Genomic DNA, 15,413 nt, shown 5'->3' with positions numbered 1-15,413 from the left:
ATGTGATTGCATTTAAATTTAAGTTGGAACATCTCCGCATTCTGCTTAAGGAGGTATTATCCACTCTGGATGATTGTGACAAGTTGGTCATCCCAGAGAAACTATGTAAAATGGACAAGTTCCTAGAGGTGCCGGGGCTCCCAGAAGCTTTTCCTATACCCAAGCGGGTGGCGGACATTGTTAATAAAGAATGGGAGAGGCCAGGTATTCCTTTCGTCCCTCCCCCCATATTTAAATTTTTTTTTCCTATGGTCGACCCCAGAAAGGACTTATGGCAGACAGTCCCCAAGGTCGAGGGAGCGGTTTCCACTTTAAACAAACGCACCACTATACCCATAGAGGATAGTTGTGCTTTCAAAGATCCTATGGATAAAAAATTAGAAGGTTTGCTTAAAAAGATGTTTGTGCAGCAGGGTTACCTTCTACAACCAATTTCATGCATTGTCCCTGTCGCTACAGCCGCATGTTTCTGGTTCGATGAGCTGATAAAGGCGGTCGATAGTGATTCTCCTCCTTATGAGGAGATTTTGGACAGAATCAATGCTCTCAAATTGGCTAATTCTTTCACCCTCGACGCCACTTTGCAATTGGCTAGGTTAGCGGCTAAGAATTCTGGGTTTGCTATTGTGGCGCGCAGAGCGCTTTGGTTGAAATCTTGGTCGGCTGATGCGTCTTCCAAGAACAAGCTACTTAACATTCCTTTCAAGGGGAAAACGCTGTTTGGCCCTGACTTGAAAGAGATTATCTCTGATATCACTGGGGGTAAGGGCCACGCCCTTCCTCAGGATCGGCCTTTCAAGGCAAAAAATAAACCTAATTTTCGTCCCTTTCGTAGAAACGGACCAGCCCAAGGTGCTACGTCCTCTAAGCAAGAGGGTAATACTTCTCAAGCCAAGCCAGCTTGGAGACCAATGCAAGGCTGGAACAAAGGAAAGCAGGCCAAGAAACCTGCCATTGCTACCAAGACTGCATGAAATGTTGGCCCCCGATCCGGGACCGGATCTGGTGGGGGGCAGACTCTCTCTCTTCGCTCAGGCTTGGGCAAGAGATGTTCTGGATCCTTGGGCGCTAGAAATAGTCTCCCAAGGTTATCTTCTGGAATTCAAGGGACTTCCCCCAAGGGGGAGGTTCCACAGGTCTCAGTTGTCTTCAGACCACATAAAAAGACAGGCATTCTTACATTGTGTAGAAGACCTGTTAAAAATGGGAGTGATTCATCCTGTTCCATTAAGAGAACAAGGGATGGGGTTCTACTCCAATCTGTTCATAGTTCCCAAAAAAGAGGGAACGTTCAGACCAATCTTAGATCTCAAGATCTTAAACAAGTTTCTCAAGGTTCCATCGTTCAAGATGGAAACCATTCGAACTATTCTTCCTTCCATCCAGGAAGGTCAATTCATGACCACGGTGGATTTAAAGGATGCGTATCTACATATTCCTATCCACAAGGAACATCATCGGTTCCTAAGGTTCGCATTCCTGGACAAACATTACCAGTTCGTGGCGCTTCCTTTCGGATTAGCCACTGCTCCAAGGATTTTCACAAAGGTACTAGGGTCCCTTCTAGCTGTGCTAAGACCAAGGGGCATTGCTGTAGTACCTTACTTGGACGACATTCTGATTCAGGCGTCGTCCCTTCCTCAAGCAAAGGCTCACACGGACATCGTCCTGGCCTTTCTCAGATCTCACGGATGGAAAGTGAACGTGGAAAAGAGTTCTCTATCCCCGTCAACAAGGGTTCCCTTCTTGGGAACAATTATAGACTCCTTAGAAATGAGGATTTTTCTAACAGAGGCCAGAAAAACAAAACTTCTAGACTCTTGTCGGATACTTCATTCCGTTCCTCTTCCTTCCATAGCTCAGTGCATGGAAGTGATCGGGTTGATGGTAGCGGCAATGGACATAGTTCCTTTTGCGCGCATTCATCTAAGACCATTACAACTGTGCATGCTCAGTCAGTGGAATGGGGACTATACAGACTTGTCTCCGAAGATACAAGTAAATCAGAGGACCAGAGACTCACTCCGTTGGTGGCTGTCCCTGGACAACCTGTCACAAGGGATGACATTCCGCAGACCAGAGTGGGTCATTGTCACGACCGACGCCAGTCTGATGGGCTGGGGCGCGGTCTGGGGATCCCTGAAAGCTCAGGGTCTTTGGTCTCGGGAAGAATCTCTTCTACCGATAAATATTCTGGAACTGAGAGCGATATTCAATGCTCTCAAGGCTTGGCCTCAGCTAGCGAGGGCCAAGTTCATACGGTTTCAATCAGACAACATGACAACTGTTGCGTACATCAACCATCAGGGGGGAACAAGGAGTTCCCTAGCGATGGAAGAAGTGACCAAACTCATTCTATGGGCGGAGTCTCACTCCTGCCACCTGTCTGCTATCCACATCCCAGGAGTGGAAAATTGGGAAGCGGATTTTCTGAGTCGTCAGACATTGCATCCGGGGGAGTGGGAACTCCATCCGGAAATCTTTGCCCAAGTCACTCAGCTGTGGGGCATTCCAGACATGGATCTGATGGCCTCTCGTCAGAACTTCAAAGTTCCTTGCTACGGGTCCAGATCCAGGGATCCCAAGGCGGCTCTAGTGGATGCCCTAGTAGCACCTTGGACCTTCAAACTAGCTTATGTGTTCCCGCCCTTTCCTCTCATCCCCAGGCTGGTAGCCAGGATCAATCAGGAGAGGGCGTCGGTGATCTTGATAGCTCCTGCGTGGCCACGCAGGACTTGGTATGCAGATCTGGTGAATATGTCATCGGCTCCACCTTGGAAGCTACCTTTGAGACGAGACCTTCTTGTTCAGGGTCCGTTCGAACATCCGAATCTGGTTTCACTCCAGCTGACTGCTTGGAGATTGAACGCTTGATTTTATCGAAGCGAGGGTTCTCAGATTCTGTTATCGATACTCTTATTCAGGCCAGAAAGCCTGTAACTAGAAAGATTTACCACAAAATTTGGAAAAAATATATCTGTTGGTGTGAATCTAAAGGATTCCCTTGGGACAAGGTTAAGATTCCTAGGATCCTATCCTTCCTTCAAGAAGGATTGGAAAAAGGATTATCTGCAAGTTCCCTGAAGGGACAGATTTCTGCCTTGTCGGTGTTACTTCACAAAAAACTGGCTGCTGTGCCAGATGTTCAAGCTTTTGTTCAGGCTCTGGTTAGAATTAAGCCTGTTTACAAACCTTTGACTCCTCCTTGGAGTCTCAATTTAGTTCTTTCAGTTCTTCAGGGGGTTCCGTTTGAACCCTTGCATTCCGTTGATATTAAATTATTATCTTGGAAAGTTTTGTTTTTAGTTGCAATTTCTTCTGCCAGAAGAGTTTCAGAATTATCTGCTCTGCAGTGTTCTCCTCCTTATCTGGTGTTCCATGCAGATAAGGTGGTTTTACGTACTAAACCTGGTTTTCTTCCAAAAGTTGTTTCTAACAAAAACATTAACCAGGAGATTATCGTACCTTCTCTGTGTCCGAAACCAGTTTCAAAGAAGGAACGTTTGTTGCACAATTTGGATGTTGTTCGCGCTCTAAAATTCTATTTAGATGCTACAAAGGATTTTAGACAAACATCTTCCTTGTTTGTTGTTTATTCCGGTAAAAGGAGAGGTCAAAAAGCAACTTCTACCTCTCTCTCTTTTTGGATTAAAAGCATCAGATTGGCTTACGAGACTGCCGGACGGCAGCCTCCCGAAAGAATCACAGCTCATTCCACTAGGGCTGTGGCTTCCACATGGGCCTTCAAGAACGAGGCTTCTGTTGATCAGATATGTAGGGCAGCGACTTGGTCTTCACTGCACACTTTTACCAAATTTTACAAGTTTGATACTTTTGCTTCTTCTGAGGCTATTTTTGGGAGAAAGGTTTTGCAAGCCGTGGTGCCTTCCATTTAGGTGACCTGATTTGCTCCCTCCCTTCATCCGTGTCCTAAAGCTTTGGTATTGGTTCCCACAAGTAAGGATGACGCCGTGGACCGGACACACCTATGTTGGAGAAAACAGAATTTATGTTTACCTGATAAATTACTTTCTCCAACGGTGTGTCCGGTCCACGGCCCGCCCCGGTTTTTTAATCAGGTCTGATAATTTATTTTCTTTAACTACAGTCACCACGGTACCATATGGTTTCTCCTATGCAAATATTCCTCCTTAACGTCGGTCGAATGACTGGGGTAGGCGGAGCCTAGGAGGGATCATGTGACCAGCTTTGCTGGGCTCTTTGCCATTTCCTGTTGGGGAAGAGAATATCCCACAAGTAAGGATGACGCCGTGGACCGGACACACCGTTGGAGAAAGTAATTTATCAGGTAAACATAAATTCTGTTTTTTGGAGGTTCCAGTGCACGCTGATGCGTTTCCGATACCCAAGAGGGTGGCGGATATAGTGACTAAGGAGTGGGAGAAGCCAGGTGTTCCTTTTGTTCCCCCTCCTATATTTAAGAAAATGTTCCCCATTGTTGACCCCAGAAGGGACGCGTGGCAGACAGTCCCTAAGGTAGAGGGGGCAGTTTCAACGTTAGCTAAGCGCACAACTATTCCAATAGAGGACAGTTGCGCTTTCAAAGATCCTATGGATAAAAAATTAGAAGGGTTGCTTAAGAAAATTTTTGTTCAGCAAGGTTTCCTTCTTCAACCAATTTCGTGCATTATTCCTGTCACCACGGCGGCGTCTTTTTGGTTCGATGAACTAGAAAATTCGCTCCAGAAGGAGACTCCATATGATGAAGTCATGGACAGAATTCACGCACTGAAGTTGGTTAATTCCTTTATTTTAGATGCCGCTTTTCAATTAGCTAAACTAGCGGCGAAAAATTCAGGTTTTGCAATAGTGGCGCGCAGGGCGCTTTGGCTAAAATCTTGGTCGGTGGATGTGTCGTCCAAAACAAAATTGCTTAATATTCCTTTCAAGGGTAAGACCCTATTCGGGCCAGAATTGAAAGAGATTATTTCAGACATCACTGGGGGAAAGGGCCATGCCCTTCCACAGGATAGACATTTCAAAGCAAAAAATAAGTCTATTTCGTTCCTTTCGCAATTTCAGGAACGGACCGGCTCCTAACTCTACAGCCTCTAGACAAGAGGGTAACACTTCCCAGCCCAAACCAGCATGGAAACCATTGCAAGGCTGGAACAAGGGGAAACAGGCCAAGAAGCCTGCTGCTGCTACCAAATCAGCATGAAAGGATAGCCCCCGATCCGGGACCGGATCTGGTAGGGGGCAGACTCTCTCTCTTTGCTCAGGCTTGGGCAAGAGATGTCCTAGACCCCTGGGCTTTAGAGATTGTCTCAGGGGTATCTCCTAGAATTCAAGGACCTTCCTCCAAAGGGAAGGTTTCACATGTCTCGCTTGTCTTTAGACCAGACAAAGAGACGGGCATTCTTACATTGCGTAGAAGACCTTTTAAAAATGGGAGTGATACACCCAGTTCCAAAAGCAGAACAAGGACTGGGTTTTTACTCAAACCTGTTTGTAGTTCCCAAAAAGGAGGGAACGTTCAGGCCAATTCTGGACTTAAAGATCCTAAACAAATTCCTCAGAGTTCCATCATTCAAAATGGAAACAATTCGAACAATTTTGCCAATGATCCAGGAAGGTCAATCCATGACTACCGTGGACCTAAAGGATGCATACCTGCATATTCCGATCCACAAAGTTCACCATCAGTTCCTAAGGTTCGCCTTCCTGGACAAGCATTATCAGTTTGTGGCTCTTCCCTTCGGATTGGCCACTGCTCCAAGAATTTTCACAAAGGTGTTAGGGTCCCTTCTAGCAGTGCTAAGGCCAAGGGGCATTGCGGTAGCACCTTACCTAGACGACATCTTAATTCAGGCGTCGTCCTTCCACAAAGCGAAGGCTATTACGTATATTGTTCTAGCCTTTCTAAGGTCTCACGGGTGGAAGGTGAACATAGAAAAAAGTTCTCTGTCCCCGGTCACAAGGGTTCCCTTCCTGGGAAAAATAATAGACTCGGTAGAAATGAAAATCAGGTCATGAAGTCAAAACTTTCAAATGCTTGTCGAGTTCTTCATGCCATTCCTCAGCCTTCTGTGGCTCAGTGCATGGAGGTAATCGGTCTAATGGTTACGGCAATGGACATAGTCCCTTTTGCCAGAATTCATCTAAGACCACTGCAACTGTGCATGCTCAGGCAGTGGAATGGGGATTATGCAGACTTGTCTCCCCAGATACAAATGGACCAGAAAACCAGAGACTCGCTCCTCTGGTGGTTGTCTCAGGATCACCTGTCTCAGGGAATGAGTTTCCGCAGACCAGAGTGGATCATTGTCACGACCGACGCCAGTCTCTTAGGCTGGGGCGCGGTCTGGGACTCCCTGAAAGCTCAGGGTCTATGGTCTCGGGAAGAATCTCTTCTCCCGATAAACATTTTGGAACTGAGAGCGATATTCAATGCGCTCCTGGCTTGGCCTCAACTAGCGGAGGTCAAATTCATAAGATTTCAGTCGGACAACATGACGACTGTAGCGTACATCAATCATCAGGGAGGAACAAAGAGTTCCCTGGCGATGAGAGAAGTATACAAGATCATCAAATGGGCGGAGGATCACTCCTGCCATCTATCTGCAATTCACATCCCAGGAGTAGACAACTGGGAGGCGGATTATCTGAGTCGTCAGACTTTCCATCCGGGGGAGTGGGAACTTCACCCAGAGGTTTTTGCCCAGTTAACTCAACTACGGGGCATTCCAGATCTGGATCTGATGACGTCACGTCAGAACTCCAAGGTTCCACGCTACGGGTCCAGGTCCAGGGATCCCAAGGCGACATTGGTAGATGCCTTAGTGGCGCCTTGGTCGTTCAATCTAGCTTATGTCTTTCCACCGTTTCCTCTTCTCCCACGGCTAGTAGCCAGGATCAAACAGGAGAAGGCTTCGGTAATTCTAATAGCTCCTGCGTGGCCACGCAGGACTTGGTATGCAGACCTGGTGAATATGTCATCGGCTCCACCATGGAAGCTACCTTTGAGACAGGACCTTCTAGTACAAGGTCCATTCGAACATCCAAACCTAGTTTCTCTGCAACTGACTGCTTGGAGATTGAACGCTTAATTCTATCTAAGCGTGGGTTTTCGGAATCCGTTATAGATACTCTGGTTCAGGCCAGAAAGCCTGTAACCAGGAGAATTTACCATAAGATATGGCAGAAATATCTTTATTGGTGCAAATCCAAGGGTTACTCATGGAGTAAAATTAGGATTCCAAGGATTCTTTCCTTTCTCCAAGAGGGATTGGAGAAAGGTTTGTCAGCTAGTTCTTTAAAAGGACAGATTTCTGCTCTGTCTTGTTGCATAAACGTCTGGCAGCCGTGCCAGATGTTCAGGCGTTCGTACAGGCGTTAGTCAGAATCAAGCCTGTCTACAGACCTGTGACTCCTCCATGGAGTCTAAATTTAGTTTTCAGTTCTTCAAGGGGTTCCGTTTGAACCTTTACATTCCATAGATATTAAGTTACTATCTTGGAAAGTTTTGTTTTTGGTTGCTATTTCTTCTGCTAGAAGAGTTTCTGAATTGTCTGCTTTGCAGTGTAATTCACCCTATCTGGTGTTTCATACAGATAAGGTAGTTTTACGTACCAAGCCTGGTTTTCTTCCAAAAGTGGTTTCCAATAGGAATATTAACCAGGAAATAGTTGTTCCTTCTCTGTGTCCTAATCCAGTTTCTAAAAAGGAACGTTTGTTACACAATCTAGATGTGGTTTCGTGCTTTAAAATTCTATCTAGAAGCAACAAAGGATTTCAGACAGACATCTTCCTTGTTTGTCGTCTATTCTGGTAAGAGGAGAGGTCAGAAAGCTACTGCTACCTCTTTCCTTCTGGCTAAAAAGCATCATCCGATTGGCTTATGAGACTGCTGGACGGCAGCCTCCTGAACGAATTACAGCTCACTCTACTAGAGCTGTGGCTTCCACATGGGCTTTCAAGAACGAGGCTTCTGTTGAACAGATCTGTAAGGCAGCGACGTGGTCTTCTCTGCATACATTTGTCAAATTTTACAAATTCGATACTTATGCTTTTTCGGAGGCCATTTTTGGGAGAAAGGTTTTACAAGCAGTGGTGTCTTCCATTTAGGTTACCTGACTTGTTCCCTCCCTTCATCCGTGTCCTAAAGCTTTGGTATTGGTTCCCACAAGTAAGGATGAAGCCGTGGACCGGACACACCAATGTAGGAGAAAACAGAATTTATGTTTACCTGATAAATTTCTTTCTCCTACGGTGTGTCCGGTCCACGGCCCGCCCTGGCATTTAGTCAGGTTTAAATGTTAATTTTTTTTGTTTTTTTGTACACTACAGTCACCACTGCACCCTATGGTTCTCCTTTTTCTCCTAACCGTCGGTCGAATGACTGGGGGGCGGAGCTAGAGGGGGCACTATATGGACAGCTCTGCTGTGTGCTCTCTTTGCCACTTCCTGTAGGGAATGAGAATATCCCACAAGTAAGGATGAAGCCGAGGACCGGACACACCGTAGGAGAAAGAAATTTATCAGGTAAACATAAATTCTGTTTTTTTGCAGGGTTTAAACATAATTAGTGGGTGAATATTATTGTGTGAATATACGTAAAAAATGCTCTTATTAGAGAATTTTCTTTTTTGCAGTAGTATGTCCCATATGCAGAAGTTTGAATTACCCTGCTATATGCATTAAGAAATTAATATTCACCTGTGCAGCAATGCCCCAGACTGGCCACTGTATAATATGCCGGATGCACTTTTGCCTCCCTCTGGGGAATAAATTAAGTACAAGACAAACAATACCATACTCCAAATATCTATAAACGCAGTCTTTATTTCACATAATTAAAAACATTAATAACAAAAGTACAGTTTGAAAAGAGAAACTAGTGAAAGCAGGCAAAATAATTAAGGTGCATTTTTTTCTTCTCATCTTTCACATTTTAGAAAGTAATTGATTTTTATTTTTGTACAGGGCTTGGCAAATTCTGAGTGGAGTTGAGCCACAGTTCTTAAGTTTACTTCTGACTCCTACATTTATTTAATTTTTAAATATTCAGATGCTTACTAAGTTTTAAAATAATTTGTTGACCTCTGCTTTGATACATTTATAATACTTGTGTATGAAATGATTTATCATTGCTATAATGCAGAATTATTAATTATTTGCTTTGTATCTGTTTTTATTTTAAGAGATTTGACATGCAAAAATGCTTAGTTTCTTAAAATGTTACTCTAGACTACCAAATTTGTGTCTGTTTTGAAAATTGTGTGGTGTTCTCAATATTCAGGTACTTACTAAGTTTCAAATTAATTTGATGACCCCTGTTTTAATACATTATAGTACTTGTGTGCTGTAATACAGAATTATTTAACAATCATTTGCTGGGTATTTGTTTTTAATTGAAGAGGTTTGACATGCAAAAATGCTTTTTTTAATGTTAGGCTTTATCATTTTAGTCTGATATGGACGTTGCCTTTTTTCATCTGCAGGTGTGTTGTTTCAGAGCAGCATGGCTGTGGTCATCCGCTTGCAAGGCCTGCCAATTGTGGCGGGGACCATGGACATTCGCCACTTCTTCTCTGGATTGACCATTCCTGATGGTGGTGTGCATATTGTAGGGGGTGAACTGGGTGAGGCTTTCATCGTTTTTGCCACTGATGAAGATGCACGGCTTGGCATGATGCGGACAGGTGGTACGATCAAAGGTTCAAAAGTGTCATTGTTGCTAAGTAGTAAAACTGAAATGCAAAATATGATTGAACAAAGTCGTAGGCGGTTTGAAACTGCAAGTGTAGATTTGCCACCTGCAAATTCAAGCCGTTCTGGGCCACCTCCCAACACTGGGATTGGAACTAGCCCTGCAATGACCAGAGTAAATTTGCCAACTACAGTGTCTAGTTTTAGCAACCCTCCTACTAGTACAGTAACTGCAGTTACATCTGTACCAGAAAGCAATAAGAACATCACTACGTTCTCAACAGCCAGCATTGGAACTACACCACCAAACCTTGGAGCTCCCTTTTGTAATCCAACATTTAGTTCTACAATGTCTAGTGTAGCAGCACCTTTGGCTACTGTACCACCACCACCGATTCCTCCACTGCCAACAATGCCTACCCTGCCAACCTTGCCACCTATGCCTTCTATGCCTCCCATGAATGTCCCTCCGCCAGTACCTACCTTACCTCCAGTTCCCCCAGTTCCACCTATCCCACCTGTCCCTCCAGTTCCACCAATGGCTCCTATTCCACCCATGTCAGGGATGCCTCCCATGAATCCACCACCAGTAGCACCAATGCCTGCAGGAATAAATGGTTCTGGATCGTTACTACCTAGTAATATGAACCCATTGTTTCTTGGTCCCTTAAATGCAATGCAGCCTAACCCGACAAATACAATGAAGTCACATCATATCAATCAGGATGATCCTTATGTTTGCCTCGGTGGTCTGCCTTTTCCCGTTTCTGAAAATGATATTAAGGATTTTTTCCATGGTTTGAGGGTAGAGGGTGTAATACTTCTTAAAGACCATATGGGTCGCCTCACAGGCAGTGCACTAGTAAAGCTTCTCACTCCCCATGACTCATATGAAGCTTTGAAAAGAAATAGAATGTTAATGGGTCAGAGGTTTGTTGAAGTCACCCCAGCAACTGAGAGACAGTGGGTACTTTCTGGTGGTTACAATGCAAAGCAAAGCTTAGGACCTCCTGGGCTTCCTCACTTTTTGCAGCAGTCATTGCCCAGATCCAAGTCACCCAGTGGACAGCAGCGTTCAAGGTCCAGATCTCCACATGAGCATGGTTACTGTGTTTATCTGAAAGGGTTGCCATATGAGGCTGAAAACAAACACTTAATAGAGTTCTTTAAAAATTTAGATATTATTGAAGATAGCATATACATAGCATATGGGCCCAATGGTAAGGCAACAGGCGAAGGTTTTCTTGAATTTAAAAATGAGGTGGACTATAAGACTGCATTATGCCGTCATAAACAGCATATGGGAAACCGTTTTATACAAGTTCACCCCATAACTAAAAAAACAATGTTTGAAAAGATAGATATGATTCGTAAAAAACTGCAGAGTTTTAACTATATTGATAATAAAGACCGTCCACTAAATATAGAGGCAGAACAGCATGTACACAGAATGTGTGGACACTTGTCAAATCTACCGTACAGTGTCACAAGGCATGAGGTTCTCCAGTTTTTTCTAATGGAAGGTGTAGGGGTTGATGAGAACAGTGTGCATGTCCTAACAGATACCAATGGACAAGGTTTAGGTCAGGCACTTGTTCAGTTTAGGAGTGAAGAAGATGCACGCAAATCAGAGCACCTACACCGTAAGCAGCTAAATGGGAGAGACGCTTTCTTGCATTTAATTAGCACTGAAGAGAGGAAAGAAATCGAGAAAAGTCCTCCAATGCAAGGTAGGAAAGGGTTTAAAATGCCAATGCATAATCCCCCTTTATCACTTGGAATTAATTCTGGGGGGGATGAGTTTTGCCTTTTAAATACAAGTGTAAAAGATACAAACAGTGGTCCAAATTTTAACTTCCCTAGTAACTTTAGTGGGCCAAATAACCCTTTTGCTCCTCCCATTCCACCTCCGTCTTTAGGTGGTGGCTTTGTAGATACAAGGTCAGCTCCCCCTGTCCCACCTAATGTTACTAGTTCAGCAGTTGATTCCCAAAGCTTTGGGGCTGGGTCTAATAGTTTCAGTGGGCCACCGTCTTCATTTGGAAATGGGCCACCACCATTTGGAAATGGACCTACAAATTCAAATGTTCCCCCTAACTTTAGTGGTGGTCCTCCAAATCTAGCAACTGGCCCTGGAGGTATAGGTGCACCACCCGGTTTTGGACCAGGGAATCTACAAATGACTGGGCCCCCTGGATTTGGGTCTGGGTCTGGAAAACCAGGGCCAACTGTAATCCGGGTACAGAACATGCCTTTTACAGTTACAGTAGATGAAATATTAGACTTTTTTTATGGGTATCAGTTAATTCCTGGTTCTGTATGCCTTAAGTATAGTGAAAAAGGCATGCCAACTGGGGAAGCCATGGTTGCATTTGAGTCCCGTGATGAGGCAATGGCAGCAGTAGTAGATCTAAATGACAGACCTATTGGTTCAAGGAAAGTTAAACTTGTATTAGGATAGAACTTAACATACTATATTATAACTAGACCAGCATCATATTGTGGGTTACATCTCAAGATATAGTGTTAATTTACACACGTAGACTAACACTATAGATAGGTTTGTTAGAGGAAGATGCAAGAGTGCTTTGACTTACTATTTACCAAACTGATGCTGTTGCATTTCCTGTAATCATTCCTATAAGTTAAAACTTGCGTGAGTTTATTCAAGTCCATCAGGTTTTGCTGGTTTAGTTTTCTTCTACATTATTTTCATTTGACAAAATATTTTTGATACTAGATATCTATCATATTGGAGGCTACATCATCTTTACATTTGTGTGATTAAAGATGGCAGATTATTTAGTTTAAAATAAGCTTAGTTCGAAATATTATGCTTTTCCATTCATGTGTTTTTTTGTTGTTTTTTTTTTAATTCAAGCATTTATTATCATGCTGCTTGTGTAAGGCGGTATGTAGCAAACTAATATACCTGAAGCTATTTTGTTGTTGAAAAACAATATCGTACACTTTTGGAAGTTGTTTATATTGTCATAACTGTATCTGACTTTGCCACATGCTTAAAACTGCTGAAGACATCTTTAATAAAATGCATGTTCCATATTAGGCACATTTGGTTTTCCGTATTGTGTGTGTTTTTTTTTTTTTAAGGTTAATATTTTAAGAACTAAACAGTAGCTCAAGGGACATTCCAAGGCTTGTACAGATGTTTGAAGTCTTTGTATAGCTAATAAGTATTCATGTTATACACCCCATTGACCCTCCCATTACATTTTAATGATGATTTCAGTTTTCTTGATTAGAAGTTTTTATTTCACACTTTTGATATTGGACATTTTTGAGAATTACTATATTTTAAGTGTTTGCGAGTGCATTTAAATTCAGTAATGGGAAAATACACAATTCTTTTCAAATCAGTTGTGTAAAGGCAATAGTAACACTTTATGTATATAAAATATATATACTGTTTTGTGTGTGCATAAGAAAAATTAGTCCCATGGTCTATAAAATATTATTCATAGTAACCCAAATTTCAAAATACAATGTGCATTTAGTGCCTTTTTTTGTGTAACACTAAATCTACACTGAAATTTATAGTTGGCAAAACTTTTCTTCATTAGGTTTGCAAAAATGTATCATCTTTTTATATTCGTAGAGGATTTTGCATTGTAGCATTTATTTTGTTTTGTTTTTTTAGTAGATTGCAGAAGATAAATGGGGGGGGGGGGTTCATTGTAGACTTTCTTTGTAACTAAAGAGCATTAGTTGTTTCGTGTAGCATTTATTTTGTAAATGGAAAATGCTTTTTGTTAATAAAACTGAACTTTTGTGTAAAGATGTGTATAATGCCCATCAGACTGTTTTTTGTACGATTTAACTTTGGTTACTTAGCAGAAAGATATTTTTTTTTTAAGAAAAAAATAAAATCAACTACACTGTCATGAACACTATGCATGTGAAATTTAGATTGTATAAGATCACTAAAAATTCGAAGAAATATACCTTCAAAGCAATTGTGGTTCACTATTAATATGATTAAAATTGTATGAATTACAATTTAGTGTGTTAAAAAAACAATGCTGTTTGCTGATAAGTTACAACAGTACGTTTTAAAGGTATATACATGCTTTGTTATATATGTTTCTGTTTATGATTATGAAATATGTTTTATGTGAATTTATTAGATGAATGCTTTGCTTTTTTGTTTTTTTTAATTTCTGTGTGCTTTTTCATTCTTGTTGCTGTAACTCAATTTATAATTTGTTAAACTTCTTTAATGTCCAATGTCTTGTTTTATTTATGCTTTTACCAAGTTGCATGTCTGACCTGTACAAACATATATATATATATATATATATATATATATATATATATATATATATATATATATATATATATATATATATATATATATTATTTTTTTTTTAATTTTTGAAAGTTTCTATGGTTTTGTTTTTGAAATGTATATACTGCTTGCAATATATTTGATTTGGACTATCTTCCTGAAGTGTCTTAGTTGCCAAGGTAAATCAAATGTCGTTAAGATGCTGTTGGTTTTGATGTACACAAAACAAACACCTCAAATAAAGTTATTTTTTTTCTTTGCCTGTTGGTGTTTAAGATGGAAGTTTGGATGTTATGAGTGTGCTGTAGTTGGTATATTCAGTAATTTGTTGTACATTTTATTTAATTTTTGTTCACACCTTTGTTTATTCACCCTGTTTGAATACAAGCAGCAACAAATGGACAATGGAGTTACATGAAAACTGTTTAAAATGAAACAGCAAAAAATACACAATTTCTTAATGTTATTTACTAAATATGCAGAAGAAAGCCGGTAAAGCAGAGTATTAAGATATGGTTCGTGGTTTTTTTGGAGTAGATGGAATTGACTTCTTGTATGATGACTTGCTTTATTGTAGCATTAAACACACACTTTTAATAACTTTTAATTTTATGGAACTAGCATTTAAGGACTCGAATCCTTCAAAACAACGCAAGTTTTTCAATAATTTTCCAATATGCCGAACTAAATTTGTTTTTCATTTTACGTGTTTACAAAGTGTTCCTAACTGAGCCTTGTTAATGTAACGCAGTTCAGTTCTTCCTATGTTCTTTGTAACCCCACACAATTGTTAAGGTGAAATGCAAGCTTTGAAGTGAAACACTGTTCAAAGAATGCTATCCATCTTGAGTAATCAGTTCCTTGCCTATTTGTAGTTTGAAATGTCCTGCTGTCAAAGGTATTCAGTAGCCCTTCCACTTTTTTCTCTTGCTTAATGTTTTAGCAGGGCAAGCATAGTTGTCCAGAGGACTGAATAAAAGGGGCCAATAATAAAAATAGCAACTCAAAAGCCGCCTCTTAAAGCACAAACAAAAATGCTGTTATTTGCCATTACAAAGTTGAATTTGACTACTCTCAAGCGGTAATAGTTGACCACTTTCCTAGATTCTAAACATTCTGTCTCTTACGCCATTACCTTTCAAACACTTTATTTTTCCATAACATATGATAAAGCATTACGTATAGCCATGATTGCCTCTACAGATGTCTGTGGTGTCAGTCTATCACTGATGTCTATTTCTCAGATCATGTGCTTTTACAAGGTTTTTAAGAACTTGTAACCTGTTAGCTATGATTTCCAGTTTTTATGTTGCTGGTATAGGTGTGTTTAATTTTATTTATTTTTTAACCAATATCTTAATTGTAGTGCTCATTGTTGTTTTAATTTAATAGTATATGTTTCTGGTTACTTTTAACTGGCAAATAAACCTCTATC

The 15,413-nt window shown here is 41.3% G+C and overlaps 1 protein-coding gene across 3 annotated transcripts in view; it reads left to right on the top strand.

Moving 5' to 3' along the window:
• Positions 1-12,744, top strand: part of RBM12 (RNA binding motif protein 12) — a 72,040-nt gene extending 59,296 nt beyond the window's left edge. For all 3 annotated transcript variants that reach the window (XM_053695595.1, XM_053695749.1, XM_053695675.1), the window contains one exon: positions 9,465-12,744. In XM_053695595.1, the coding sequence (XP_053551570.1) occupies positions 9,485-12,133 (2,649 nt within the window). In that variant the 5' untranslated portion in view covers positions 9,465-9,484 and the 3' untranslated portion in view covers positions 12,134-12,744. The remainder of the gene's footprint in view (positions 1-9,464) is intronic.
• The last annotated feature ends 2,669 nt before the right edge of the window (positions 12,745-15,413 follow it).

This window comes from Bombina bombina, chromosome 1, assembly GCF_027579735.1.
Source record: "Bombina bombina isolate aBomBom1 chromosome 1, aBomBom1.pri, whole genome shotgun sequence".
In the NCBI taxonomy this organism is placed as follows: domain Eukaryota; kingdom Metazoa; phylum Chordata; class Amphibia; order Anura; family Bombinatoridae; genus Bombina; species Bombina bombina.
This window is presented reverse-complemented; position numbering and strand designations above follow the sequence as displayed.